This window comes from Neopelma chrysocephalum, unplaced genomic scaffold (assembly GCF_003984885.1).
Source record: "Neopelma chrysocephalum unplaced genomic scaffold, ASM398488v2 Primary Assembly neopelma1_85, whole genome shotgun sequence".
Classification (NCBI taxonomy): Eukaryota; Metazoa; Chordata; class Aves; order Passeriformes; family Pipridae; genus Neopelma; species Neopelma chrysocephalum.
The window spans coordinates 6,071,641-6,099,395 of record NW_020897747.1 but is presented as its reverse complement, the minus strand read 5'-3'; the positions used below and the strand labels follow the sequence as shown (position 1 = coordinate 6,099,395).

Below are 27,755 nucleotides of genomic sequence, written 5' to 3'. Positions count from 1 at the left end.
TAGCAGTCAAGTGGAAATCACTTATCTAGTATTAATACCATCAGTTCTAATCAACAAACATTGAATACTCACTGTTAGGTATTCCCCCAGTCTTAGCAGTACTGGCTTTTCACAAGGATCATTTGGGCAGACAGCCATGAGATCCTTTATTATAAAAAAGAACTTTAGGCTGTTGAATTCTCCCAAAAATGAACCAATTGGTTGATTTCGATCTGAATAAGACAGGGAGGGGTAAATCAAATGACAGCATATCCATGAAGTAACTTATCTAGCTGAAACAAGACAATCAGACTTCAGCCTCTTTGTCCTTGAGTATGAAAGAAGTGGGAGAGACGGTTTAGCTACAAACCTTCCAACACATTTAAAGAAATACAATTAAATTCAATAAAAGAATTGCATCAGGCTCTTCCTATTTAAGTGAGGTGATAATTATTAACTCAATTTATCTCCATACCTCCAAAGAGAGCTCTCTGTGATGCTTCCCAGGTTGTAGTCATACAGCTTTGTCAGAATTAGAATCACCTGAAGGCAAAAGAAGAAATCATGATTAGTCTCAAACAATTACAATCTCACAGAACTGAAATAACCCTGGAGAGGGCTTAGAATTCTTTTAATGGGTGCTTAACATAATTGAATGAATTGTTAAAAGCATCTGCCTGAACTGACATGGAAAGAATTTGCAGAGGTGTACCTTTAGCCAGTTGGACCTTTTCTCATTCACCTCCTCTGCATGTTATCACTAACAGGTTCTTCCCTCAACCTCAGGAGGCAGTGGGAAGGAGCTGAAATACTAAAGTTTCAGGATACAAGATGAGATCTTGTATGCAGTAGAAATAGTGAATATTTTCTGCTCTGTTTCACAGGCATTGAAGCTGCTGACTTTTTTCACAGCTGTGGTGCACTGACCTGCCTCCAGTCAAACTCAAGTTGTAGCAGATGACATGACACAAACAAATGATCACCAGTTTTGACTTGGGAGACTCACACTGGACATCAAGAAAGATCTCAGTAAGGAAAACAGTTCAACACGGGGACAGACTACCCAGAACATGTGTAAAGCCTCCATCCCTGTTGTTTTTTAGGACCTGGCTAGACAAAGTCATGGCTGAGCTGATCTGTAGCTGGTGATAACCATGCTTGGAGTAAGAGGTTGAACTGAGGGCCTCCAAATACCTCTAACAACCAACTTCAGTGAAAAGTTTTAGATTTATTCAGAATGGAAGTGTTTCCAAGTTTAGAACTTCTATCAGCTCTTTTGATAAACAGCCTTTCCCTCCTGCCAAAACAGACACTTCTAGAATAAAATTATCGTACTATGGGGAGGAATGCAATTTTAGCAAAAAGCATTTTGAGCAAAACATTTCAGCCTGCTCTTCTGTTAATATCTTCAAAAAATAATTTCTGACTTTCAAGATGTTGGGCTCCTTTAAGAAGACCTACATTTGGGACAAACTACCAGACTATTGCTATTGCTACTAATTTATTTTGCATGTCTCCCTGCGAGATCGCTGTATATCTTATCCTTCTCCCTATCCCATTAAAACTGCAGTAAATTAGAGTCCCAACACTTATCTGACAAAACTCTGATCTATATATCTCTTATTATTTTCAGCCTGGGTTCCTAAGAAACGAGGCACACAGATACACATCCCCCTGCTCCCTTGGCAAAATTGCCAACTTCGACACTTTCGTCAGAGCAGCAAAGGACTGTAGGAAATTCAGTGGCTATCAGCCCAATTCTGCCTATCGGCTGGCACGAGCATGGCAGAGGAATCATCACACAGCTGCTTGCACCAGTGGAGGAATAGACCTCGCCACTGCTTTTTCCAAAGCCAAAAGCCCTTCTACATCTTACACACTGATAGCCCTGAAACAGCCACAGTGGAAATTGTCTCTTCCCAATATACTCAGCAGGTGAGATGGCAAAAAAAGCTGATGTGGGAGCTGAGGGCATAAGCAAGCACATAGTGCTATAGAGGAAGGTATAGGGGACAGAGGACACACATCTGACAGATATCTGTTTCTACAGCACAACTCTTGAATCTCTCATAGCACAAAGAAAGGCTGCCCAAAGCACCTCCTATCTGCACGAACACGTCATGTGCGGCTCATGGGGAAATTCACACAACAGCCATGATCCCCCTCTGCTCCTCAGGGCACCCTGACATGGACACCCCCTCCACTCCCCAAAACTCCACTCCTGTCCAGGAGGTGTTTTCCCCTCGCCTGGCTGGTCCCTCTTTGAAGAGGCAGCCAAGGTGTGAAGCGCCAGCCGCCTGCCGAGGCATCAGATGGCCAGGCTGTGGAGGGCACATATGGTTCACCAAGGCTCATACCAATTAGCACTTTGTAAGTGCTAAATCTCAATCGCCACCCTCCCAGGAATGCTTATCAATGACAGCAGGGCAGCTGTCTGCTCCAGATACAGAACTGTGCCGCTGCCATCCCTCACAGCACCCTCTGAATGGGTCTGTAAATCCCCTACTTGGCAAACAAATAAAAATCAAGGGGGGAGACAAACTCCTTGTGTGCATAAAACCTTTCTGAATAACAACTCGTCCAATGAAAGGTAGCAGTGAACTCTATGATGTGCAGTACCAGCCTGCTTGGAGACACTCTGTGGGAGTTGTACATACCCTCAGCTTTAAGCCTCCCTTGGACCTGCAAAGCAGCTGTACAGTTGCTTGTATGTCTTTCCAAGTCTTGTTTTCTTCTCTTGTCCCTCTCCTGCTGTGCTTGCCAGAGGTACCAGAGATGCAAATGACTAACAAATGTTTCCCCTAATTAATATTTTGACATCTGGTAATTTTAGAAGCAGACCTGAAGACAACAGGTATAGAAATTGGGAAGAATAAACAGGAAAAACAGTGTGATTTTCTCCCTGTTCTTTGCCACTGGCTGATGTAATTTTGGGGAAGACCATACAAGAATCAAGAAACACTTCCTTCGACAGTAAAATACAGGAATTAGAATCAGACTAATTTTATTTTATGGAATACTAAAATTAGCATAGTGTAATTACTAGTGATAAATAGACTGAGAATTATTTTTCATAAAATACTCAGATTTTTACTTTTTCCCAACTGAGAAAATTTACAAATCTAAAACAACCATGAAAGAAAACTCCATTGAGATTTTTAATCTTGTCACTTGAGAGTGAAAAAATATTGCAACTGACATCCCAAAAAGAATATGAAATTACAAAAAATTAAAAGTGCCAATATGAGAAATCAAAATATTTATCTTCCAGAGAGTTGAAATGTCTCTTTTGTTCTTTTTTCTTTCTCCAGAAATTTCAGTAAAACCCACACAATCTTAAAGTTCTGCAGCTCCCTTGGAATTGTGGGGGGGAAAAAAGCCAGCTGCATTCCATCATAATTACTTTTTATATAGCTCTAACAATCCTTCTGTAGAGGCATCCCTGGACCCATCCAAATATGCATCTTAATTGCTGACTAGCTACATCAAGAATCCTAAGTAATATTGCTATATTCTGACTTCTTAGTAAATTTAGGATTAAATCTTAGCATTTAATATATATATATATTTGACACCATGCTGTGGTGAACATATGCACCCATTTAGATATCTTCACTTGGTGCAGATACCCTATTTCGAGAACGCTTAGGAGCTTTTCTATTAGAAGCTTTTTAATTTTTGAGAATCTGTATCAACTCCTGAATGTCTTAAAGATTATCCTTAGTTTCAGCAGTCTTCTTGTGTCGTTTACTGTTGTTCAAATACCAGTAACAGACCTGCTCAAACATATATGTACAGAACAAACAAATCATTGGGCAGAAAATTAGTTATTTCTGACGTAGAGGTCAGTATTCTCTTTTCCCCTTCGTAATGATACTTGAATAACCTACATAAGGCCATGGTTTTGGATATATTTACTTTTTCAGAAAACATTTTTCTCCTTTGCTGTTCTCATTTCTTTGTTATTTAGCCTGCAAAGGTTAGTTCATGTTTAAGATTGTTTCTTTTTCTTTTTCTCCCCGCCCTCTGTGGCTGTCACTGTGTAGTACTGAGGAACCTAATGAACAGAGACATGCATATTATATTGTTCTAAATGTCAGAAGCGGGGCTGTGAAGAAGCTCAGTAATGAAATGAAAAACATTGTCTCGCCTTTTCTTTATTTCTTGCTTTGTTTTTGTTTTCTGGAACCGTTTTTCTCCTTTACCACTTACCAATCAATGCAAGCTAACAAGAGCAAGAAGCAAAAAGCAGGCAAAGTAGAAATACAATGAAAAGGAGCTGAAAATACAGCCTTGTGCTAGCTCTGCTGTGAATACAGATAACCCTTCCTATTCCATAGAAATACAAGACTTCAGAAAGCCTGTTATTCATTAGGATCAGCAATTGAAGTGGATTATTCTGCCATAGCAGCTGGGATAGAGAAGGAGACACAAAATTGTATCACTTCTGCATTGACAGCTCAGATTAAAAGATATTTGATCCTGGGTTTTACCACATCCCCAGTGAGCACACCTACCAAGACATATAGCACTAAAAATGTTTTTAGTTACTCATAAAAAGCAGAAAAGCCCCAGCAGGCAAGAAACGGACAGAAGCCTTGGTGGGTTGGCACACTCACATGGCAGAAAACAGACCGTCAAGAAGTGCTTAAACCTGGCTCACCCATTTGCCAAAGGAAACCAGCTCCAAATGGCTGTTCTAGGAAGAACAAGGTATTTGCACTTTGGACACCATCAAGTTTTATTTCAAACTAAGACAGCATTTTCAAGGAAAACACACTTTGTTAATGACTCCTGACCTGTGATTGTTTTTTAAGACCTGGGATGTGAGGGCCTACCTATAGGATTCAAAACAGCAATCAGTGGCTGGACAGAAGAGGCTGCTTCTGCAAACTTGCCAGTTTAGGCCCTAGAAGCGTCTTTGCTATCACAGGAGAAATTTTTCCCACACCTACCTTGGCTCATGATCAACTGATCCGTGCTATCTCACCATATCCTTCTTTGCATTTCTGACCAGGTTTAGAACCGGCTTACATCTTTCTCTTGACCCTGTTCTCAACTGCTCTGCAAACGCATCTAGGAAGCTCCCCCAGGGTATCAGCCAGAGTTTGTCCTTTACTGCAGCACTAGTTCCAAAGGGTTACATTTAAACTGACTTTCCTCCCCTGGCAAAAGATATTGCATCTGATCAAACAGTGCTGAACTAGCTGGCCAGGAAGGTAGTGAACGGAAGTCTGCATGCTGCTGCTGATCAGCATAACATATCGGGAAGGAAGCAACAGGCTGCACTCTGTGGCTGTGTAACTCACCTGCTGTTCATGATGTGGGGCCAGAAAGCAAGCCAGCCCACACTACCAGAGCTATGCAGAAACCAGCACCCGAGACAACTAATAGCACACTAGGTCAGGGAGCTGTAACACTCCACAGTACTCACTGACAACTGCCAATTTACCCCTGGGAATGCTACCTGAGCACTGCGTTAAAAGATGTCCATACTTACGCAAGCTCAGCAAAACAAGGACATGGACTGCAATAATCATTGTGTTCCAGGTTTGATCACAATCACTAAAGACCCACTACACAGAGTGGTCTGTGATGATCCAACTCAAAACGTATCCAAGATGAGCTGTCAGTGTAAATGAAATTATCAGCTTAATTCTCACCACCACCCCCAGGTCCCCTCTGCAAATGCTTTCCACCTTATGCAGCACAAGGTACTAAATTCATACCAATTACTTGCAGAGCTCTGTAGTGACAAGAGATTTTTCAAACAGAACACCACAATCAAATTTCTAAAGGTGTTCACTATAACTTCTTGGGCTCTGAATTTTGTAATGTTACCTCTAGACTGACCCAAAACTGTGCCAGAAAAATGGGCTCTATAGGATTCCAGAGCTGATTTCAAAATCACAACAGGGCTTTGTTTATGAAGGCAAAACCGGCACCTCTACTTTAATGTTTTCAAACTGTCATGCTTTGCTTGTATGTTTGCATGTGTTTCAGTCAAGACTGCAGCTGTCCTGGGATAAACCACAGCACTAAAAAGCACACAGTCATTTGTCCACTTTCCTGACTTGCACACCATCAGCTCTCAGCACTAATTGTGTATAGGCTGCCCCTCAACATTTTGTGGAAATCATTTTGAAGTGGTATATTTGGTAAAATATTTCTAATACCTGACTGATAGCCATTTACAGCAGCTTTCTGAATCAGTTTCTTGTAAGGACTGTTAACGTGGTGACCAGACATTCCCTACTGACCATTGAAATCCCAGGGAAAAAAAGAAAAGAAAAAAAGAAAAGAAAAGAGGAGCATGCAACACATCCAGAGGTTCTGGGACTCAACACACCATATTTGCAGTTTGGTTGCTCTATTGTTACAAGCTGAAAAGGTTTAGACATAAGGTCTGTCCCACACATACACTGGCAGTCTTCAATATAACTATTTTGTTAATAAAGTATTGTTATGCGCATAGCTATGTAAAAAAATTATAGATTTAATGGTGTAACTATATTTACAAGACTCTCCTGATGAAACTGTCACACTGCCTTCTAATTGGGAAGAGAGAAAGAAATATCCAGGCACAATCAAGACAGTTTAAGTACACCTCAATGTGCAGTGATCCATGAATCCCTTATTAAACTCTAGAGATCTTTTCCATCGCCTACTTAGCAGGAACATAAGTCAATAACAAAGAAGCACTAAATTAAGTTTTCACAAGCCTGCTGGTCTGCTATAATTGAGCAGGAAACTAAAGGTCTTGAAGCTTTCTTATGCACTATGTGTCAATAAACTGTATTTTTGAGGTTGTTGTGTTTGAGAATATACACATTCAAAGACTGGAAATAATTGGGCACCTATCTGCTCCCTTTGTCTCTACCTTCCCAATACCACACTGTATTGGGTCTGGCTGAGCTGGAGTTCATTTCCCCCACAGTAGCCCTCACAGTGCTGTGCTTTGCACTGGTAGCTCGAAGGGTGTTGATAACACACCAGTGTTTTGGGTACTGCTGAGCACCAACACTGTGACATTCCTTCCTCAGTTGAGGGCAAGATCCTGGGAGGGGACACAAGTAGGCCAGCTGACCCAAACTGACCAAAGTGATATTCCATACCGTATGATGTCTGCTCAGCTATAAAAGCTAAGGCAAGGAGCAGGAAGGCAGGCATTCATTGTCTCCAATGGCTGCCTGCTGAGGAACCATCACACGTACCCAAGCCCTGCTTCTCGGCAGTGGTCGACTATCGCTGCTCGTAGGAAGCAGAGAATAAACCCTGCTACCTTTCGCTTTTGCACGTGCAAGCTTCAGCTTTGCTTTTTGCTTTAAGTAAACTGCCTTATCCCAACCCACGAGCTGTTTTTCCATCTTACTCTCTCCCTTGTCCAGCTGGGAAGGGGAGTGCTAGAGCAGCTGGGTGGGCACCTGGCGTCCAGCCAAGGTCAACCCACCACAGGACTTCAGGACTGTAAAAAAGGAGGAACAGAACCAGAACAGAGGAACATTCTCAATGAACTGTTTGGTGAGACAGCTATGCGAGGAAGTATTTTCAAATAAATTCACAAATAAGCCTGAATAATTCATGACTGAAAATTTTACAGGCTCCTCATGAATAAAAAAAAACAAACTTGAGAGAACTCATTATTTGAGCAAATTACTTATACAAATCTTGTTCTTTGTATTATTTTTAGCAATTTTATACCACTCAGCAGGTATAAGGACCTCTACTAACTATGGAAGTAACAAGAACTATGGAGTCATGAAGACTTCTGTGATTTGCTTTCCACCTGGACTGCAGATCAACAGACGTGCAATGACAGAGAACGGCAACCATATGGTTAAACAGCTAAATTATCAACTCACAATTTCACCAGTCTTTGTTATGAAGAATCCATAAAGTAAAAATCCCTTCGTTTTTCTGCATCCTTCAAGGAACAGAAAAAAGGTTCAATACTGCCCACTAATCCTCTCTGTGACAGAAGCGACAGCCGAAGTTTAGAGAAAAAGCATTAAAATTGTGCATGTAGAGGGTGACACTTCCCCTTAATAACTTTCAGCAGTCAGCAGATTACACTCTTCTTAATTCAAAACTATTGCAACTATTGTGCCTAATAATAAAAGGATCAGAGAGAGCAATCAAGGATGATCAAAGATGTGGAATGACCTTTTTTTTAGTAAGAAATTACTTCAACTCTCAATCCAAGAAAGAGACAAAGGAGATATGAAAGACATCTGTAAAGTCACGAGTGTCCTGAATTGATTAGTCACTAGTTTTCAGCACACAGGGCCTAGGACAGCAAGCAAAACTGGGAGGTTCAAAATATTACATATAAATGAGTAGGGAAGTTCTTTCCCACTGCATTTTGTGGATACTGAAAACTTACTATCAGCTCGAAGGGAGACAGAAGTTCAGGGAAAAAAATGCACATTGAGGTCAATTAAATAAAAATGTATCTAGCAATGTTTGTGCAGATTTTCCCAGGTATGCATTTTTAGCCACTTTTGGAGAGAGAATATGGCCCATCCTTTTGTTCTTATAGATACCATAGGTAGCTTTTGCACTCATGAACTTATATAAATCTGTTTATAGTTATTTCTATTTTTGGCATCTATACAAACCACCTGTAGGCAGAAATTTCAATGTTTGCCAAACACAGATACTAGTATTTTCTTTCTTAATCTTTTATAATTCAATCACTAGAGCAAGATGTATGGCAGTGTCTATTATACTCAGATTACAGGGGTCCCTGGCATGGTGACAACTTTTAGGAGACAACAACATGAATTATAATACGGAGGCAAAATGCAGCATCTCTCTCCCTCAAATCTTTTAAAGATAGTCCCAGTCTTCATGCTTGTCATCAGGATGGAGCAGAAGTTTGTTACAGTCTAAAAAGAATTTAAGACACTACCACCACCAAATCAGAGAGAAGGAAACTGTGTTTCTGTAATCGCTAAAGCCCAAAGGTCAAGACACTGAGTTGCTGTTTCTCCTGGCTCCAAAAGGGACCCAAACACAGGCCTACCACATTCCAGAAAAACACTGTGGCCGCTGATATGCTGATTAACTTATAAAGTGGAATTAATTCCCTGCTTTGAATACTTTTTTCGGCATTGAAATCCCCTTTCACAAATTACCCTTTCATTCACTAAGAATCTGATTCATGGAAATATTTCTGAGTAGCTCCAACCATGATTAATGAGCTAAACCAAAAAGCAAACACAAACCCAAAATATTAAAAGGAGTAAAAGTAAAATCCAGGGAGTAAATTACTGTAGAAAAAAAAAAAACAAATACTCAGGTTCTGAAGTAAATGTAATAGTAGATTTTCGTCCAGTGGCAGAATTAGGCAGGAAAGAGGGGAAGGAGGACAAAAACAAGGGAAAAGACTGCTTGTCATCTTGAAATGTTTTAATACAAAGGCAAATAACGATGAAAGAGACAAGGTTTCATTTCAGAAGACAAAAGCTGGTATAGAGAGAATCGATTACACACTGTAATTGCATTCATGCTTAAAAGCCATTAGCATGAGAGCCCTATGCATGCTTCAAGAGGGAAATATAGTCTTCTGTTTATTCATGTCACTGAATACTCATATAGGCCTTTAGGGGATTATTTCAGAATTAAGACCAGAGGAGGGTAAAGCCCTATTTCTTCTCTTATGCCCTATTATATTTGCTGTCAATCAGCAGCTCTTTCTTAAACATACAGTTACTGCCAGTGATTTAGGGTGGACACCCAGAAAGGGTGGAAGGGTCAAGTGGAGAAAAGCACTCAGCTCTTCTGTGCCTGTTGTGCTCCTGGGCTTGCTATTGAAACACTCAGACATTCCAGAGGCTCCAGGCTTTGCCAAGGGACAAAGATTCTAAGTGATGAAATGTCATTTCTGAAGGAAATTTGGAAAGCCAGCATATCTACAGGCAAGTAAAAACTTGCTTCTGAGAAGCTTCTCACACATCTGATCTTATGTACAAACTAGGACTGCAGCATAGCCACTGGCTGCTAAAAGAGAGCAGCACTTAGGAAAAAAAGGAAGTAGGCAAGAAGAGACTTCATGAAAACATTGCAGTCAGCCATTACTTTGTAAGCTCTATGGTGGTGCTTTGCTGGTTAAGACCCAGAAGTTCCCAAAGGATTTAGAGATATCCATGAACTCCAAACACACAGTTTTCCGTAAACCAGTAATCCAAGCCTCTACTGGAACATAATTCACCCAACTCTATCTGAAGAAAGAATGAAGAGGAGAAATATCACAAAAGGCAACTAATGTGAGAAAGACTGAAGAGACCTTCCCTTGGGAAAGGAGCCATGACCTGGGGGAAGACTGGAGGTGGGGGGATACACAATACAAAAAACCTGGGATTCATATGGTATATACAATACCCAGATTGTTTATTCTGGAGCTTACTACAGAATACAAAAGTGAAAAATTAGCATGCGATGAATAATTTATTTAGCACTTTGCTATTGTTTAAACAACTCACTTTCATGAAAGCAATGTGTATTCAAGCAATAAATCACTGTTTAGCACTCTGTTACAAGCCGAAGATAATACTTGACAGTATTATTGAGTGATGTTGCATGGCCACAAGGCAACTACAACAGAGATAAGGATGATGTCCTTTAATAATAGACTGTTCCTCCCTTACTCCAGGGAATAATTGGGTCTTTAAAAATAAAACTTTCATCCTGGGGCAGCAGGGATAGTGAAACTTAAGGTCACAAGCGCCTTTTATCTTTAGGCCCCAAAAGTGCACTGAAAACATTAATTGATCACTCTGAACAAGAGCTCTGTGATGTAGGTTGGTTTTGTCACACACATAAAGTGTGCAGAGTTCAAGAGAGTTTGTTATGGAAGGCAGGGTAGGAATACTTACTCTGATGAACTCTTGGGCCTTTGCTCTTGAAAACATTCTTTCCTGTCCTGTAATGGATGGATAGATGGGCTTCATAAGGTCCAGACCTGCTCTAACACTGAGTCCCAGCTTCCACCTTGTTTAGCTCTAACAGGACATGAGTAAAAGCTTTCTATTTCCCTTCCCGTAATTCTACAATTCTTTTTTAATCCAAACAGATGGGAACATACTCTTTTTAGCCTGATCTTCAGTCAGTGATGAACAACACTACCCTAACGTACACAAGGTATGTTTCCCAGAATCTGAGAAAACAAACAAGCCTTGTGCAAAGATGATTTTTATTCCACACAGTCTTTTGCTACTGTGTTGAGGACATCTATTCTTCCAAACACCTGTTCATCCAAATATACTCTCTAGCATTCCCTATGCGTCTTACACTAACAAATGACAATAAAATGCATCAGTCTGTCGACAAACTTGGTAGGTCTCATCTTATGGCAACCACTGTTAATGGATCTAAATTACAAAATAATTTCCCTCAGTCCTATGATTTATGAAGTGCCTAATGAGGTCTCTGGTTGCTAACATTAATTTGGTCACTTGTTACTCCTCAACATTGATAAGAAGAGAAGATGAAAAATCAAGTCCTTGTGTTCTCAGCTTCTCCCAAATCAGCAGAAATCTCAGGGCCAAATTCAGCACAACACTTTGTGTGTTAATCACATGAACAACACTACAAAGCAATAATTTAGTGCACCTCGTTTGCCATAAAAAAATAAGAAAAAACATCCATTCAGCTTGCACTCACTGGTCAACAAAGACAAGGAAGTAGGAAAGTAACACAGGACCTTCTAGTGTCTCTGAACATTCACCGCTTGCTCTAGAAAGAGACATAGCAGCAGGTAAGGACAACTAACCATAACTAATTGGATGTCTTTATTGCTGAAAATTAGATCACTCCAGAACTCTGGAGGAGTGAGCCCAGTCTCAAACAGAGACATTTCAGCCATTACCTAGTATGTTTTGTCATCTGAGTATATGCCTGATTATACAGTTCCCTCCATTCTTCCACCCACTCCAGCTGCAACAAAATATGTCAGCAGCAGCTGTCTGTATTAAGCTAGAAGGCATCTGGAGACCAGTTGTAATGCAAATGTCATATTTTCCAAGCTGCTTATAGACAGTAATTTGTAAGTTTGTAATGTCACGTGTTGTCAATAATTCAAGGTGGGAAATTTAAACAGCTAATAGGTTATCAATTCTTCACTTTCCCCCCTTATCTCTTTCTCCCTGAAGAGCTGTTAAATGCTGCTTCCATCTGAGCATATTCCCTGAACCTCTGACTCAAAGGTTTCATTTGTTTATGGAAAGAAACTTAGGATGGCAAGATGTAAGTAATCCCTTAACAGGTACCTAGGGATCATAACAGACATAAAGTGCACATTTCAGACTTGGGATATAAATTGCTGTTAAAGGTCTATTTTCACTGGGGCTCTATATTCTATAGAACACGTTGATGCTGTCAGAATGAAAACTGTTTCATTTTAGCAAAGAGAAGGGGACTTAGTCAAAAACAACTTGTTAAACGAAGTGAGATATATTCAAAGTAAGATCCTTCCCTCAGTTCTTTTGGGGGATAAAAACAAACAAACCAAACACACACACAAAACCCAGTAACTAAAACATGAATTATGGATTGTTTCTTTTTCTCTTCCCACTACCCCATCCCATTTACAGCCATCAGCCAAAGATTAAACAGCTCCCATGGTTGTCATCAACTCTGACAGCCAGCCAGGGCAGGACTAGTAACAAGCACAAGCGTCAATGTAACACTAGTATACAGTTTTCACCTTGGAAAGCTGCACCCATTTGTTGCTGCATTCCCACCTAGGATCCCCATGAAATTTGTTCTGGCAATACTATTTATAACTAATATATAACACAAGACATACTAAATATCTTTATAGACGCTATTAGGCCTGAGATACCTTTAGCAGCACTGTGGCCGAAATGACAGTCCCCTCCAGTTACCAAAAAAAAAAAAAAAAAAAAAAAAAAATCAAGGTTTTTATTCTTTAGAAAGGCCCTCATTTCTCTCCATCTTTCCCTCCCCTTCAAACTTGAGTCTTATATTTCTCTTCCTATAGTTTTCAACTATGTTAGCTGCCTCCTAGTTATAAAATAAAAGGAAAGGTACATGTCTATCTGCTGCAGCGGTTTCATCTCTTAAAGCTAATGGGCAGGACAGTAACTTGCACCTCACATCTCCTCCTTCCCCGGCACACATTTTATCAAGAAGCTATCTCAAAAGGAGGGGAAAGTCAAAGCATATTACAACCCAACACACAAAAATCTTATTAACCCACTAAGATGTGTGACTAAGATCCTATTATCTGAAGGATATCAAAACTAAGCTGCCTTCTGCCTACATCCCGCAGGCTTTGGCAGAAAGTGTAAGAGAGGCACGGCAGTCCCAAGTGACTGGCGACTTCATCTTCATTTCTCCTCCTTTTCCTCCTCATTCACTGTCAAGTGAGAGGTAGGGGGAGATATTCGCATTTTGCTATATATAAACCACTTCAGTTTAAGATTTTCGGGTGGTCTTTTGGGAGTGAAAAGTCAAGTCAGTTCCTGACTTCCTCTCTTAGCAAGGAAAACAAAGGACAAAAGGCTACAGGGTGGAAGCCCATTACCAGAACTGTAACGCCCAAATCACTGACCATTTTATATAAAATTCAACCAGTGCTAGACTGTTGCACCTGGATGCAACAGTCATCCAATAACTCTGGTTTGGTCATTTCCTCTAGTGAGAATATCTCTGATAACTAAAAAAAAACCCCACAAAAACTGTAAGCTCCTTTGTGTATTTCTCAATCACTTCTTTCAAACTCTCTTAGCTATGCTTTGGGTCAACCCCCCCAGCTCTTACATTAAACAAAATCACGCTAACAAACAGGTGCAGGGAGGATTTCGTTATTGGGAAACATCTTAACCCCTGAACTAGCCCACACATCCCAATTTCCCTGATGGTTTTGCCATATACACTTTATTAAAAACGAACAGCAGTGTACCGACTGTACAATTTTCAAAATTCCTATAATTTGAAAAAAAATTTTATTAGTGCTTTTAAACAAAACTATCCACCCAGACTGAAGTGTATAGCATAGAAAAATGGCCTATTCCTCTCAATAGACTGCAGAGAAATGTATTGTTTCATTAACTGTATCAATTCAACAGCGAAAGCTGGAGGAAACATATTTTAAGTTTTTCTCAGAATTTCAGACTCTAATAAAAATATTTTAGACTGAAAATTTGTGGTTTCAGGATTTCTTCCACAGGTGATTTCAGGGTATTCTTCCACAGCATGCTAACATTACATAAATAACATCCTACAAATACATACTGTATGGGCAAGAGCCATCCCTTAAAATCCGACAAGGGATCCAAACACTTGAAGCTCCAGCAAGTCACAGATAACCTGGGAGCACTAGAGCACTGGTTTAGAGATTTAATTTCAGAAGCACTCAACAGTTTGAAAATTATTTCTCTACCCTCAGGTATTCCTTGTCTACAAAAGAAACACTTTGTTTCTGAGTGCAAACCTGCAGCCAAAAATAAGCATCTCTCCCCAGTGGACATTTCTGATTTTTCATAATTGCATTCCCAAATTCTAGTCCACTGATCTTTTCACTTATCTTTATTAAGCTTCCTCCTATAGCAAACCAATCTGCCCTTGGCCTTGACTAAGTAGGGGTTTTAGAGATCTGAATTTTGCACCAAAGCTGGACATATTGCAGGTGTTTCCATACCTGTCTCACCTGCAAGTCATTACCCCCAAAACATACTAGAGAAATTGCACAGATTCGTTACAGCAGAGAATCCTCCTGAATTATTTCTAACAGAAATTTTCAGCCCTGTCACCAGTTCACTGACCCATCTGCTAAATTTGTCTTACACTTACAGTCAGCCATTTGTCAAGACAGGTATGAAATGAAGCTTATATTCCATTGCCTTTGACTTATGTTTTACATTTGACATGTGTGCCTCCAGGGAAGCACAATATTTTCCCCACCATCTCTTCTGCTTGCTCAACACCTGTCCTTGAGGAGAATGATATTTCCCTATTTCTGCCTTTAAGCTACACAAGCAACTGAATAAATAGGTCTTATGTAAGAGAAACATTCTCATCATGTCACCTACCACCTTTATCCTCAGCTGCTTGTTCCATACAGATCACTAGAGAAAGCAGATTATTAGCTTTTATCTTTGGCTTGCCATTAATAAAGTAGCTCAGTGGTGTAACATAAGCACCACTAGCAGTGTATATTCCCCAAAGAGATTAAAGAGGCAGGAAACAAACTGGTATCACTCTAGGTGTTTCCTGTGGAGCACCAACAGTTTCCATCAGTTTGGAATACCATTCAGGGAAGACAAGACATTCTTAGAAATCCCCACAACCGGGATAGGGCACTTTGAGGAGCAGATCTTTAGCCAGCGGAAAGCAGCAGAACATCATGAATTATTGCCTCCAACTTCCTTCATTGAAAGATTTGCCTCACTAGGAAAGACACACAGCTGGGAAAACCCAAATGAAAAATGACATAAGCAAGGGCTACAGCTCTTGCCCCCACTGCACTAATCTCAGAAGCCCCCCCAAAAAGAGTTTATAAACTGCAGGAAGCTCAGCTCTCCAAGGGCTCTCCCTTATTCTTTTTCTACTGCAGAGAAAGTTTCATGCATACATTTGAAGGCCACCCCCAAAAATGAAACAGAGAAGGAAATTCTGTTAGGACTAAACGTCGTAAAATTAAATTTGTCAGGAAAACTAATGACAGCTACTTCATAACTTGCAAAGGACAACACTGATGCTATTTGCACCATGCTAACAAAATCCACACCTGATAGTGGAGGGTGGCTGGGGAAGCAACACTGCATGTTACCTTCACTGTGAAAAAGCTTCCTCAATTTTATCACTGGACTTGCAATATGTGCTTTATTAAAGATGTACCTAACACTGCAGGAGGGGCTTATGTGTAATTTTGTGAAATAACAAAAACTTGCTTTCCCATTTGTGTTAAAAATTTAGAAACTATGACCTAAAAAAAAAAATCTCACGAAGCAGAGTCAAGCATATGGAAAGAGTCTCATAAACCTATAGACTGTCATTATGATTTCTTTTTAATAGTGAAGATGTAATACCAAGACACAGCATCACCATACAATGACTTCTCCTTTTTCTGTGGTAAGTTACAGCCAGCATGAAAAGGTATCTGCTCTACAGATTTTGTTGTGACAACCCAAAACAAAATTCAGTTCCAAATAATGAGCTTCCTATAATTTTAAGAGGGTTTATCACTGTACAAATGCATCTAAAGATTAAAGACTACTCAGCTGAAACCAACTGACATATCATTAAACCAGTAAAATCTTCCCATAAAAACTGTCTTATCCTTTTTAATTCAGTTTCTTCTTCAATAGAAAAAAGAATGTTAAGCATTTTAGAAGATGACTAAAGCAAAACCAGGCTGAAAAAAAGAAAAATGTCACACTGTTTCTCAAAGAAAGAATGATAGTCCTTTGGCTTAATTTCCTTCACAGAGAAAATACGTTATTTAGTGTTATCTCCATGTTAAATTTCTAGCAGAGTTTGAAAAGGGGCCGCAAATATCACCACAAAATGAACCAGAACATTTTGTTGGAGAGGAAACAGATGAAGAGCCAGTAACCCTGGTTCACCAATACCGACCTCACTAGGAAAAGGCAGACAACCTGGAGTGAGAGCCAAAGAGTTTTTTGTTGTTTGTTTCCTCACAGTTTTTCCTATTCCTTCCTTCGTGTTTATGCAGAGCAAAGTGATAGCTCACGTCAAACCAGCACAGTGACAAGAAACTCTACCCTGGCGGAGAGAAAGGCACTAAGTGAATGCAGTCCTTGCCATGAGCTGCACAAAGCACAGCTCAGCCCAGCTGGATGCAGCAGTGCTGGGAACATGGGATGGCATGAGCAGCAGCCTGATGCTGAATTTTGTTTTAGATTGCCGCAAGTAAATTTGTAGAGCTGCACCCATAAACCCTCTGGTAATTCCCCCCAGTGCCTATCCAAACCCACGCTGTGCTCCTCCCCAAAGGATCAGCTCCTGTAGGAACTGCCAGGTAAGAGAACTGCAACACACTGATGTTTGTCTTCACTTTCGTTCAAAGAGAAACATTTAAATACCAATATCGTTCACAGGTGAGAAGTTACACAAGCTGGCGTTACTCAAGAAAATACTTTTTTCTCTTAATTGTGAGGATGTGTGCAAAAAAAAGTCAAGAGGGAATAGTGCAGCTCCTGGTTGAATGGTATTGATTATTGAGGAAGCAACTTCTCTGATACTCAGTTGTCTTTTCCAGACCCACTGTCCTCACTATCCTTGGACTTCTGAAACTGCATATTGCTACAGCAAAGAGTGATCAGTCCCACCAAGTTCACCTGCACCAAAGGATAAGCTAGTTTGGAAAAGGCCACTAAGTAAATAAAGCACAAGTTGTTTTCATTGCAGCTTGTGCAGATGAGGAAATCATGGTTATCATTTTCACACCCAATTACCTGGCTTGCAGTGGCAATTATACTAATCCCACACACAAATTAGACACGGCACTGCATGAGCATGTTGTTTATACAGTAATCTGCACTTCCAAATATTACTAATTTTTTTTAATCTGACCCTAAAGCTTTTAGTGGCTGATATTGAGAGATTGGTAAGCAGGAAGAGTAGTAGACCATGTTTTTTCTAGAGGCGTGCATTCATTTCATAGAGACACTGTTGTTTTATTGAATAACAAATTCACTTTCTTCTTTCTTATTTTCTGAGGAACAAAATTCTTATTTCTGCCTTTAAGTACTTTGGAAAAAAAGAAGGGCAGTGTATACAGCAAGGGGAGGTAGCATCATGGTGACAAGCATTTTGCATTATTACAGGAGCAAATTACTGCTTCAATTCTAGATGACTAGTGAAGCTGATTAATACCTTCCTTTTTGGAAGGGATGGGCAGAAGATCAAGATAGTATGAAACAAAGATCTGTATTTGGTATCAAATGAGTCTCACCACTTAGAGGAAATAGAAAAATTTTATTCACTATGCTTCGTACTTCTAAAACTCTTTCCTATATTACTTGGTAGAAAAGAAGACAGAGTAAAAGGAGCAGTAAAAGAAAGAAAAGTCCCCATAGTAAAATAGAAAAAAAAAAAAGTCACCAAATGCATACAACATGCAGGAGAAAAGCTTTCAAAACCCAAGTGTTAGTATTCCAAACCAACAACTTGTTGTTTTTTTGGGTGCAAATCAAGACATTTACATCTTCTGAATTTTCACAGAAAAAATAGCCACGAAAAAGACCTTTATTTTTCTCAGTTTATCTTAAGATCTAACGCAGAGTGTCAGATATGTTTATCTTTATGGTTGCCTGCCTATATGGACCTGTGATGTGACCCTGCATGGACAGAGATCCCCAAGGAAGACCTGAACAGGTATATTGATGGTATTGGTCTGACTTGGTCAAGGGACAGCAAGGCTACTCCCACCACAGCAGTGCAAATCCCTGTGTTGTCAACACAGCCATATGTGTTTAGAGAGTACCTTACAAGCACAATACATAAATATACCTACATATGCAAAGGACTATTAGCACAGACTTACAGCCTCAGTTATGTGAGTACACTATCAGCAGTCTCTAGATTGAGGGCAACTGCTCTGCAATTAAATAAAATACTTTCTACTTACTAAACAAAATGTCATATTTAATTTCTTTTTTATTTTTTCTTCTTAAGTAAATAGGCTATTATAACTTCGAGTTCTTAAATTGTTTTTAAATGCTGATGATTTAGCTAGAATAGAAATAAGCAATCCAAATTCCCTTCAAGTGCATTGTTCAATCTCAAGTGAACTTGTCTATTTTTACATTAAAAAAGCATGGTCTCATTCACTATTCCCAAAGAAAATCAAATCAAATTATTCAACAGATTTAAAAAAAAAATCTCCAAACAGCTGTTTTTTCCACTTATCTCCTTTCTTTAGAACTATTATGTCCTTCCCTCCTCTCCCTCCAGATAAAATCCCAAACCAACAAAACATGAAAACACACAGCAAAATCCCCCACAGCAAGGGGTTCACCATAAGCTCTCCTGTGAGCTGTCTAATTCTTAGCATTTCAAACACTCATCTGTTCCAAGGTAGCACAAATTACTCCAGCCACCACAGTAACACAGATCCAGTCCCTCGGCAGGATTTCAGTCCCTCATTCTCACTAGTGAATTATGCAACTGAAAACATGCATGACTGGAGAATCGAGGTTTTCCACCTTACCCTGATGTGTTAAATCAGGAATGATGCTGTTCTCCTTTGCTTTCTACTTGCAGGACAAATAATCTGATTTTATGCAGGGTGCTAAAGAAATAAAGGAAGGTACATGAAAAAAATAGGTTCACCTTTCATTCTGAATGTAACACCATGTAATTTTTTATTCTGTCCAAATCGAGCTTCTGCAAGCTTGTCATTTGTACTTATGAGTCACTTTCTATTGGCAGCTGTTCTCTGTCTTTCTCAGGGAATGAAGGAATGAGGTCTCAGAAATCTGTTTTGAAAAGAAAAAAAAAAAATCTAACCAAACAGTCCTTCCTATCTCCCTTTTTTAAAGGAATATAGGTTTAGGTATCTGTAAACAGAAGGATGGAGATGCCCATGCAAAAATATAAAGTAAGAACTTGGCATATCACATCTCCTAGGTGACTTTGAACTCTTCCAGCATCGTGCAAAAGATAAGGCAAGATGAAGAGCTGCTAAGTGCTGGTGTTCAAGGAAAACAGGGAGCAGCAACATCAAACAGAAAATTAAACTGTATTTGTGGACTGTTTCTTTGTGTTTCATGCCATGATATTTTCACTGGCTAGAACACTGACGTTTATAAGCTCTTGGCTTGTAAAGCAGACACAAGACTTACCACAGCCCTAGAACCAGATATCACAAGTAATTTTTCACCCTGATTTAGACTGAAATCACTTCAGAATCTATACAGCAGTGCCAGAGCCCCTCTTCCACAAGCAAGTTTTGAGAATAGAGCTGACTGCAGGAAGCAAGTTATCTTCAGACCTGCAGCATCATTCATCATTAGATTAACACAAGAATGCCATTTTTAGGCAGCCATATAGTCTAAAAATCAGCAATACAAAATCAACTGCCAGCACCATAAGCTTGCATTTCAACTCCCATTTTGTGTCATCCTCTCTAAATAGGATGCAGTCATTACCTGAGCCTCATCATTTGCACATTAAGATGGATAATATTAATTATTTCCATTAGTCACTAAGGCATTGCAAGTCTCATGTGGGACATTCTGCTGAACCCTTAGTTTGAAACGCAGTTGTTAAAACACAAACCTATGGCTCTCAGAAGAGGACTTGTACTTAATAGTTTTGAAGAAAGACAGACACGTCTGTACATCTTTATGGCCAAATAAGTTTTCACGTGCACATTAGCGGTGCTCAGCTTGGGCTCTACTTCATGAGCTGCAGTTTTACACACACCGAGCAGTAGGAAGTCTCCTATAATCTTTAGCTATTTCACATAAAAGGTGTGTGGAAGTGATGCTGCCTGCCATGAAAAAATGCAGGAGGGGATATCATAGAGCTGCCTAGTCAGCCCCCTGCTTACAAGGTAGACATGCATCTGCCATCTGCTCCCAGTTTTATTTTAGACACCATAGTGCAAGGTAAAACATTATCTAACTGCCCTTAGTCACCAGGCATAACTGATGTGCCCATGGAACAAGCCCAGAAGCTTCACTGTGAACTGGAAATCCCAGACCAGATGTTCCAAACCCCTCTGCATCACAGATGAATCATTCACAGGTCTCACACCAGAAACATTTCTGTAGTTACAGAGCTCTGCTGAACAGGTGTCTCTTAGTAACCAGCTTTTTATTTTCTGCACATCTGTTTCTTTGCAACCTCACACCTTACCTACTGATGTTATTATTGTTGCCCTCATCAGAAGAGAAGCAACAGTTTGTAGGTGCTTTATCCAAAGAGTCCAGAAGTTTTGCATACGAATTAAACCAGACCATTTCCAGAAATTTTAATATAGTGCCATGTAAATAAGTTAGTTTAAAATCTTATACAATTTCAGAAATATTTCCTCTGGACTGAGACTTTGCAACCACTCTACAGAAACCAACTGCATGGACAATATCTGGTATTAAATTTTTGGTATTAGTTAAAAGATAAATCATCTTTTATGATTTAGTTTTTCAGTTCTTGATACTTACAGTTCATGTTTATCACAGAATAAGACTGATGTCTTTAATAATTCATCAAATTGCATTCCAGTGTGCACAGTTTGTAAATTATGTTATAAACTGTAATTGAAGTAAACTGTTTACAAACTAGACACAAATTCCTTTAGATTGTTTGTTTTTATTTGGAGCCAGAATAAAATATTAGGCACTATTTTATTTAAAGCAAGCAGCCAAGTCTCAGTGTGATGCTATGCCCAAGGAGCAGTCATACAACAAACCCTGCTGTGCTTTCAGGAAATCACAAGTAAGTTTTTTATTTCAGTCAGAAAAGGAAAACAGGTCCAGAAAACAGTGAGAACCTAATGCAAGCACATGAGACCACATTACACAGGAAGAAAGGCAAAACAGGTCAAGGACATAGAAAAAAATTGCTTATAATTTAAATTAAATGGTTTATAAATAAAATGCCATTTCCCCCAATACAGCATCAAGCTGGGCCATCAAATCACGAGCAGTATTTATTTCAAAACCTTTTATTAAGCTGTAAGTATGAATGGGCCACTTATGTCCAGACCTTGTCAGTCCCTGGGAGATTTTCACATACAACATCTCAGCACATACTCTTCAGCCTCCTGTTCTGGCAACATTCTTCATCTGCACACTCAAGTACTTACAGAAATCATTCACACAAAGTCGTAGAAAGGACTTTAGTCTGCAGGCAAAAATATGTTACTCTAAATGACAGCATTTCTCGGTAACAGCATAACTAGCAGCAGAGGAGGGAACTAACATCTTGAGAAGGATAAATGACATGATCTCAAGCATTCCCCAGGAGGAAAGTGGCAAAACTCTGCTGACTGGATTTGGCACATCACAACACAATATGCTCAAAGCCAGAAGGACCATTCAGATTCTCGAAGTCCACAATATCTCCTTAGTCAGAAACTGATGTGGTGTGAAGGTGACCAGCTGGAGGTGAGGGGATGAGACAAACACATAGTACCAGGATGAGAACACCATACAGCTACATTTGCTCACCTCGTTACCTCCGGCATTTCTAACCTAGTGCTCCCTGAGATGTGTTTTAAGGGACTCTGAACTGGACCACCAGTACAAGCTGGTCAATTTGTCATTGACAGTGTTTTTTGGACCAAACATGCAGTGACAAGAATTTATGTCATTTATCCATCTTCACATGAACTGTTTCCTCTTTTTGGGTTCAATAAAGTACCAAAAATGTAGGAGAAATTCCATGTAAATGGCATATATTGAATGATTTTTGTAATAAAAATTATTCTTTCGCTTGAAAGCTCCTGCAGTTTTGCTAATTAACACATTGATGACAAATACTTCATGCTGAGTCTCGTGGTCCAATTCAAACAGAAGAATTTAACTGGATAGCAAGCATTTTGAGGGAAGGACATTGCAGCCTTATAATGTCCCTAATGTCCTTTCTCAGTCAACCCATAAAATGCTCTTCTCCCTGTTGTTTGCCTTTAAAATGACTAAACAAAAACATCAGTTATCCATGCAGCTGCACTGCTAGGTAAAACACCCACTGCCTTGGAAAAAAAAAAAAAACAACACAAAAATAAACACACATACAACCCCACCCCCCAAAACCAAAGCACCAAAAACCTAGAAAAATTCCATATGTTCTCATGGGCCATGTCCCAGCAACTTTCTCGATCACTTCAATCAGAATTTTATGTACTAATTAGAAGTACATAACAGGTTTCATGTATGGAATTTAGTATCCCTTAAAAAGAACTCAGAGGATGAGATTCTGACCCTAACTGTGGGACTTCACCATTTTAGGAATCACAGTCTGAAAAGATTGCCCATAATAAATAGAGAACACAAAACTTATGTGGAAGCACTTCAGGTTCCCGGAGCAGAAAGAAGCAGTAGATTTATCTGTCAGTGACAGATTTGTAAACACACGGGATGCTGCATAAAACATTACCCTGGGCACACGTAATGTACAAGATTATTTCCCTGAATTTTGCACAACTTTACTTTATGGCAAACATTGGGGGAAAACTTTGAGTGGGGAAAAAAGAGGCAAATCAAAACGCGACAAACAAATAAAACACTTTGTCAGATTTCCTCACCCTTGACACTACAAGGTGCAGTTTGAATGTTCAAAGTCTGTAAGGTCACATTATCAAGGAGAGTAAGTGGGAAAAGCAGCAACTGGTACGTGAAAGCATTAGATCACTACAGGATTACAATAAAGCTATCTCTGAGATGTAGCACAGCACTGCCAGAAGTAATTAGTACTCTATCTAGAAGATGTATATTACCAGCAAGAGATCTGTGATTACTTTTAGTGGGGCTAATGAAAGACCTGTGCTTATCCTTATTCCAATTCATTTCTATTCTCTCCTATCCAGCTTTATCAGCATTGGGATTAACATCAGTAATAGGGCTGTGTGCATATTTACACATTGTAATTAAGTGCTGGGGGAAGACGGAAGGGAGCTCTTTAAGATCATTTATTAAAATGCAGACACACTGCTAATCAGAGTCAAAATTTTGGGAGAAGTTATTACAAAATAAAAACCCACTCCAAGATGAGAAAACAAGAGTTCTCTGGAGCCCTCCTTGGGTCGATGAATTACTCAGGATTCACTGACAGCATCTAAGGGACTCTGGAAAAAGCTAGAGTATCCATCTGAAAATCTGTGTCACAGTTAAGGCTGGCTCAAAAACTCAGTGTTTCAAGCAGAGTAACTCACCCATTAAATGCTACCCATCATATCAAAGAAAGGTGAAGATCTTGGCCATTATGGCCTGGATTCAGCAAAGCACTTAAGGACATCCTTTACAATTAACATCTCCTTGATATTATCCCAATCTAACAAACTGCATAAAAATATGCTTAATTCCAAGGGCAATTTCCCTTGCATTAAGCCTCTGCTTAACTTGACCTGCTGCTAAACCTCAGTATTGCTGGTTGCAATGCACACCTAGATCTGCAGGTTTGCTGTCAGTGGGCCCCTCACACTGAGAATTTTTGTTCCACATCGTAGAGCAACTCATTCATTGCAATATGTTCTTCACCAAGATCTTGCACTTGAGCAGACTTGCATAACATCACTTTCTAGCAAACATTCAGAAGGCTGGAGATTTTACTAGATTTTGCTGGATTTATGTAATTGATAGAAACTGTAGATCATACAGAAATCTAGCAAAAAAAAAATCCTCTGACCATTACACCAAGATATGTGTTAAGTATTTTTTCTATATCTATTGATATGATTTTAGCATGTCTATTGATACGATTTATAACACCTTCCACTTATTACCATACTGTAAAATAAGTATTTGAGGCTCAGTCAGGATTTTACTTTCTTCCCAGAAGTTACCACTGAAGTTCCAGTATTTTTACTGCTCCCATTAAAAAACACCATAAGCATTCTGCCTTGTTATTTACCTTCTTGCTTTCCACAGAGCAGTTACATTCAGAAGCAAAGCCAGTACCAGCTTCATTCTTGCTTTAAAATCTTTAGCAATTAATAGCATTTATATAAGTGCCAAGAAATTTTATTCTTAAGACTGTATTTTACTACCCTTTCTGCTGGAGACAACCTTTGTACACCACATGCACACACACGAGCCAAAACCCAGAAATAACTGTACTCAGCAACACAACTACAAACCTCAGGAAAACCAAGTACATTATAAACATTAATTAATTTCAGCCACATGCCCTCCTCTGTGAAGTGGGTAATTACTATTCCCATTTAGCACAAGTGAAAAAAATAAAGGAGAATGATTTGCCCAGGTCAAACAAGGTGTACAGCACAGAACACAGCGCTCATAACTCTAGCCAGCGAGCCATCCTTTTCTTCATATAACCCACATAATTAAATTCTTTCAAGTCCAGTATGTAAATTACCAGAAGTCAATACGATGAAAGCAAGGCTACAGTTTCTTTCTCAAACATAAATAACACGTCCATCTTCTCACTTGCCTAGTTTTAGTATTCTCATGAATATTCACATCAGAGTTTCTCCCTCAGAATGCTCTGGAGAAAGAAAAAAGAGTAACAACCTACTTAAAAAAAAAAAATCTAATGACCTGCTGCAACTTGGAGTCATTTATTGGCTATAATATGATTAACTGTATATGTATAGCCTGAAAGGCAAAAAGCAAAGTTTGTGGACTGAGTCCAAAATGAGCAACCAGGTTCTGATGATAAAGAGAGATCTGCTCATAGTAAGTGGGTTTGAACTGGCAACTTGACAGAAGCTTAAGAGATTCACTTAATTTACATATATATTTGTTTTTTTTCTTTTCAAGGGGAGAGGGTAGCAGGGTAAATCATAAACAAGCCTAATTTCCTTGCTATGGAAATAGAAGCAGTTTTTTAGTTGATTTTATCAGCAATATAAACCTGCAGCTAATTGTTTTTCTCTGTACCCCAGGATTACAGGAAATAAGTTTGATGATAGGTTAATTCAGTAGGAGAATTAACTCCTATAAACACACAGAACAGTTTGAGTTGGAAGGGACCTTAAAGATCACCCAGTTCCATACCATGCTTCCCACCCTGCTCCTTTCACAGCGGTGCTCCCCTTCAGCCTGTCTCACTCCCTCACTGGCTAAAGCAGAAAGCACTAAACTTTCTTTTACTAGGCTGGGTGGTATCAGAATAAAAACTGCCCACAATGCTCTCCAGAATCACTGGAGGAAGGCAGAGCCTGCAGTACTGACCTGCCACCAAGTTTTTTCCATCAGCCTCAGGAACCTCATGTCATACTCCTGTATCACTACTTTTCCTCTTCATTTCATTACCTCAGCAATAACGTGACTGAAGAATGTGGTGGTCACGCCATCTCAGCTCATCAGCCTGCCACTAATGCCTTCACATGTAAAGACATCTCTTATTCACACAGTATATCCTTGACACCATTTCTATTTGCATTGAATTAAAATTAATCAGCCAGGCATTTGCCACAGCAATCCATGTAACTCAGCTTGGCAGCATGATATTATCACCAGCTAAGCAATATTAGCTTTACATGATTAGGATCTCCTGGGAACTCATTCCATGAGAGGATTGCAGGTGTTGTAAATCATAAAATATTATGCTCCCTCCTAAGCACCTGTATGACAGCCTTTTCCAAAGACATCATCAAAAACTGGAATGGTGGATCAAACCTGACTTATTAGTGTGAACTTCACAGGTATGCAAGTCCTTGAATTATCATCTCATCCTTCAGCAAGAAATCCTACAGCTCATTAACTCTTTCAGCAGGTGTCATAGTGCTGGCACCCTTACTGCCTCCTGTCAGACATCAGACTGTGTGTGGGCCACCATCAGCGAGGTTTTCATTAGCTTGGCATTTTTCTTACTTATTCTGCGCCCAGTAAGTTCAATTCTTCAAACCTTTGATGCAAGTTCTCCCCATGTGTTTACTAAGATTTCAGTTCCTTCTACTGCAGGAGCAGCCCTGCTTTGCTGTTGTCAGGATAGTTGCCCATGCTGGGCTGCTAGATCTTGTGGTGACCTGCTTGTTTACTAGAAGAAAATATCTGTAAACATCTCCAAACACATGCCAGAGAATTCAGATAAGGCACATATTTCAGGACTCCATGTCTGCCAGAATCCTCCAGGAGCACAAGACTGAGACCGGTTCTCCTCTTCCTGTCATGTCTTCCATGGGCTGGTCAAAAAAAAAAAAAACGACCCTTCAAAACATTCCTTTCCTTGATGTTGACATTCCTTCAAAATTTTCTGCTGACAGACCTCAGAGAATGGGTACAAGTCACAAGTCTCTGGTTTGCTTTTCCTTCATCTATCGTGGCTGGAGACCAAACTCAACTCCTGACATATTAGCCTTAGCTTTGGGAAAGGAGTCTTCAAAGTCTAGGTAGAAAACTTCAAGAAAATCTTCAGAAAATCTTGAATAGAACAGTCTTTTTGACTAAAAGGTCTGCCCTTCAAGGAAGAACTGCCCTGGGCATCCAGTCACTAGTAGATGCTGGCCTTCAACAGAGGTGGCTTATGTGAATCCAGAAGATTAATTCTTGCAAATTTTAAATGTACCACTGACATGGGACAATCAAGTTGGGAAGGATGTATGTCTCTGATGGTGGTCAAGCCCTAAAAAAGCCATTACCTACATAGTGAATTTGGGCACTACTTTTACATTTATTAAAGATGAAAAAAAGACTACTCTTTTTATTACATGCACTACTTTGCAATTTATCATGGGTTTTAATTACAGAGATAATAGATGTGATAATATTAATAGCCAGAAAGATGTGTTATGCAACAGGGAAACATACTCAAATATCCTAGGTGTTGGTCAGACTGACACAAAACTAAACAAAAAGTTTAGTTTTGCATAAAATGCATAAAAATAAATGCTTTAAAAACTAAGTTTTCTGTTTGCACTGCTGTCTTAAGGATTGGGAAGGTAATTTCAAACCCTGTTTAAGACAGCATCAGAACAGTGAGGACAAACAATGACAGTCTTTACACCCAGACAAGCAGCTCATCCCAGCTACAGGAAAGGTTGCCTAAAGGTACACTTTTGCCAGAAGAGAGAGCAGCTGTTGTACCGTAAATAAAATCAACTTCAGCATTAGACTACAAGCTATGTGACAGGTTTTTATTTTCCCTTTATGTTCTCT

The 27,755-nt window shown here is 39.5% G+C and overlaps 1 protein-coding gene across 2 annotated transcripts in view; it reads right to left on the bottom strand.

Annotated features, from left to right (window-relative positions):
- SORCS1 (sortilin related VPS10 domain containing receptor 1) overlaps positions 1-27,755 on the bottom strand; it is a 271,364-nt gene that overhangs the window by 184,940 nt on the left and 58,669 nt on the right. For both annotated transcript variants that reach the window (XM_027692166.1, XM_027692172.1), the window contains exon 2: positions 455-522. In XM_027692166.1, coding sequence (XP_027547967.1) covers positions 455-522 — 68 coding nt within the window. The remainder of the gene's footprint in view (positions 1-454; positions 523-27,755) is intronic.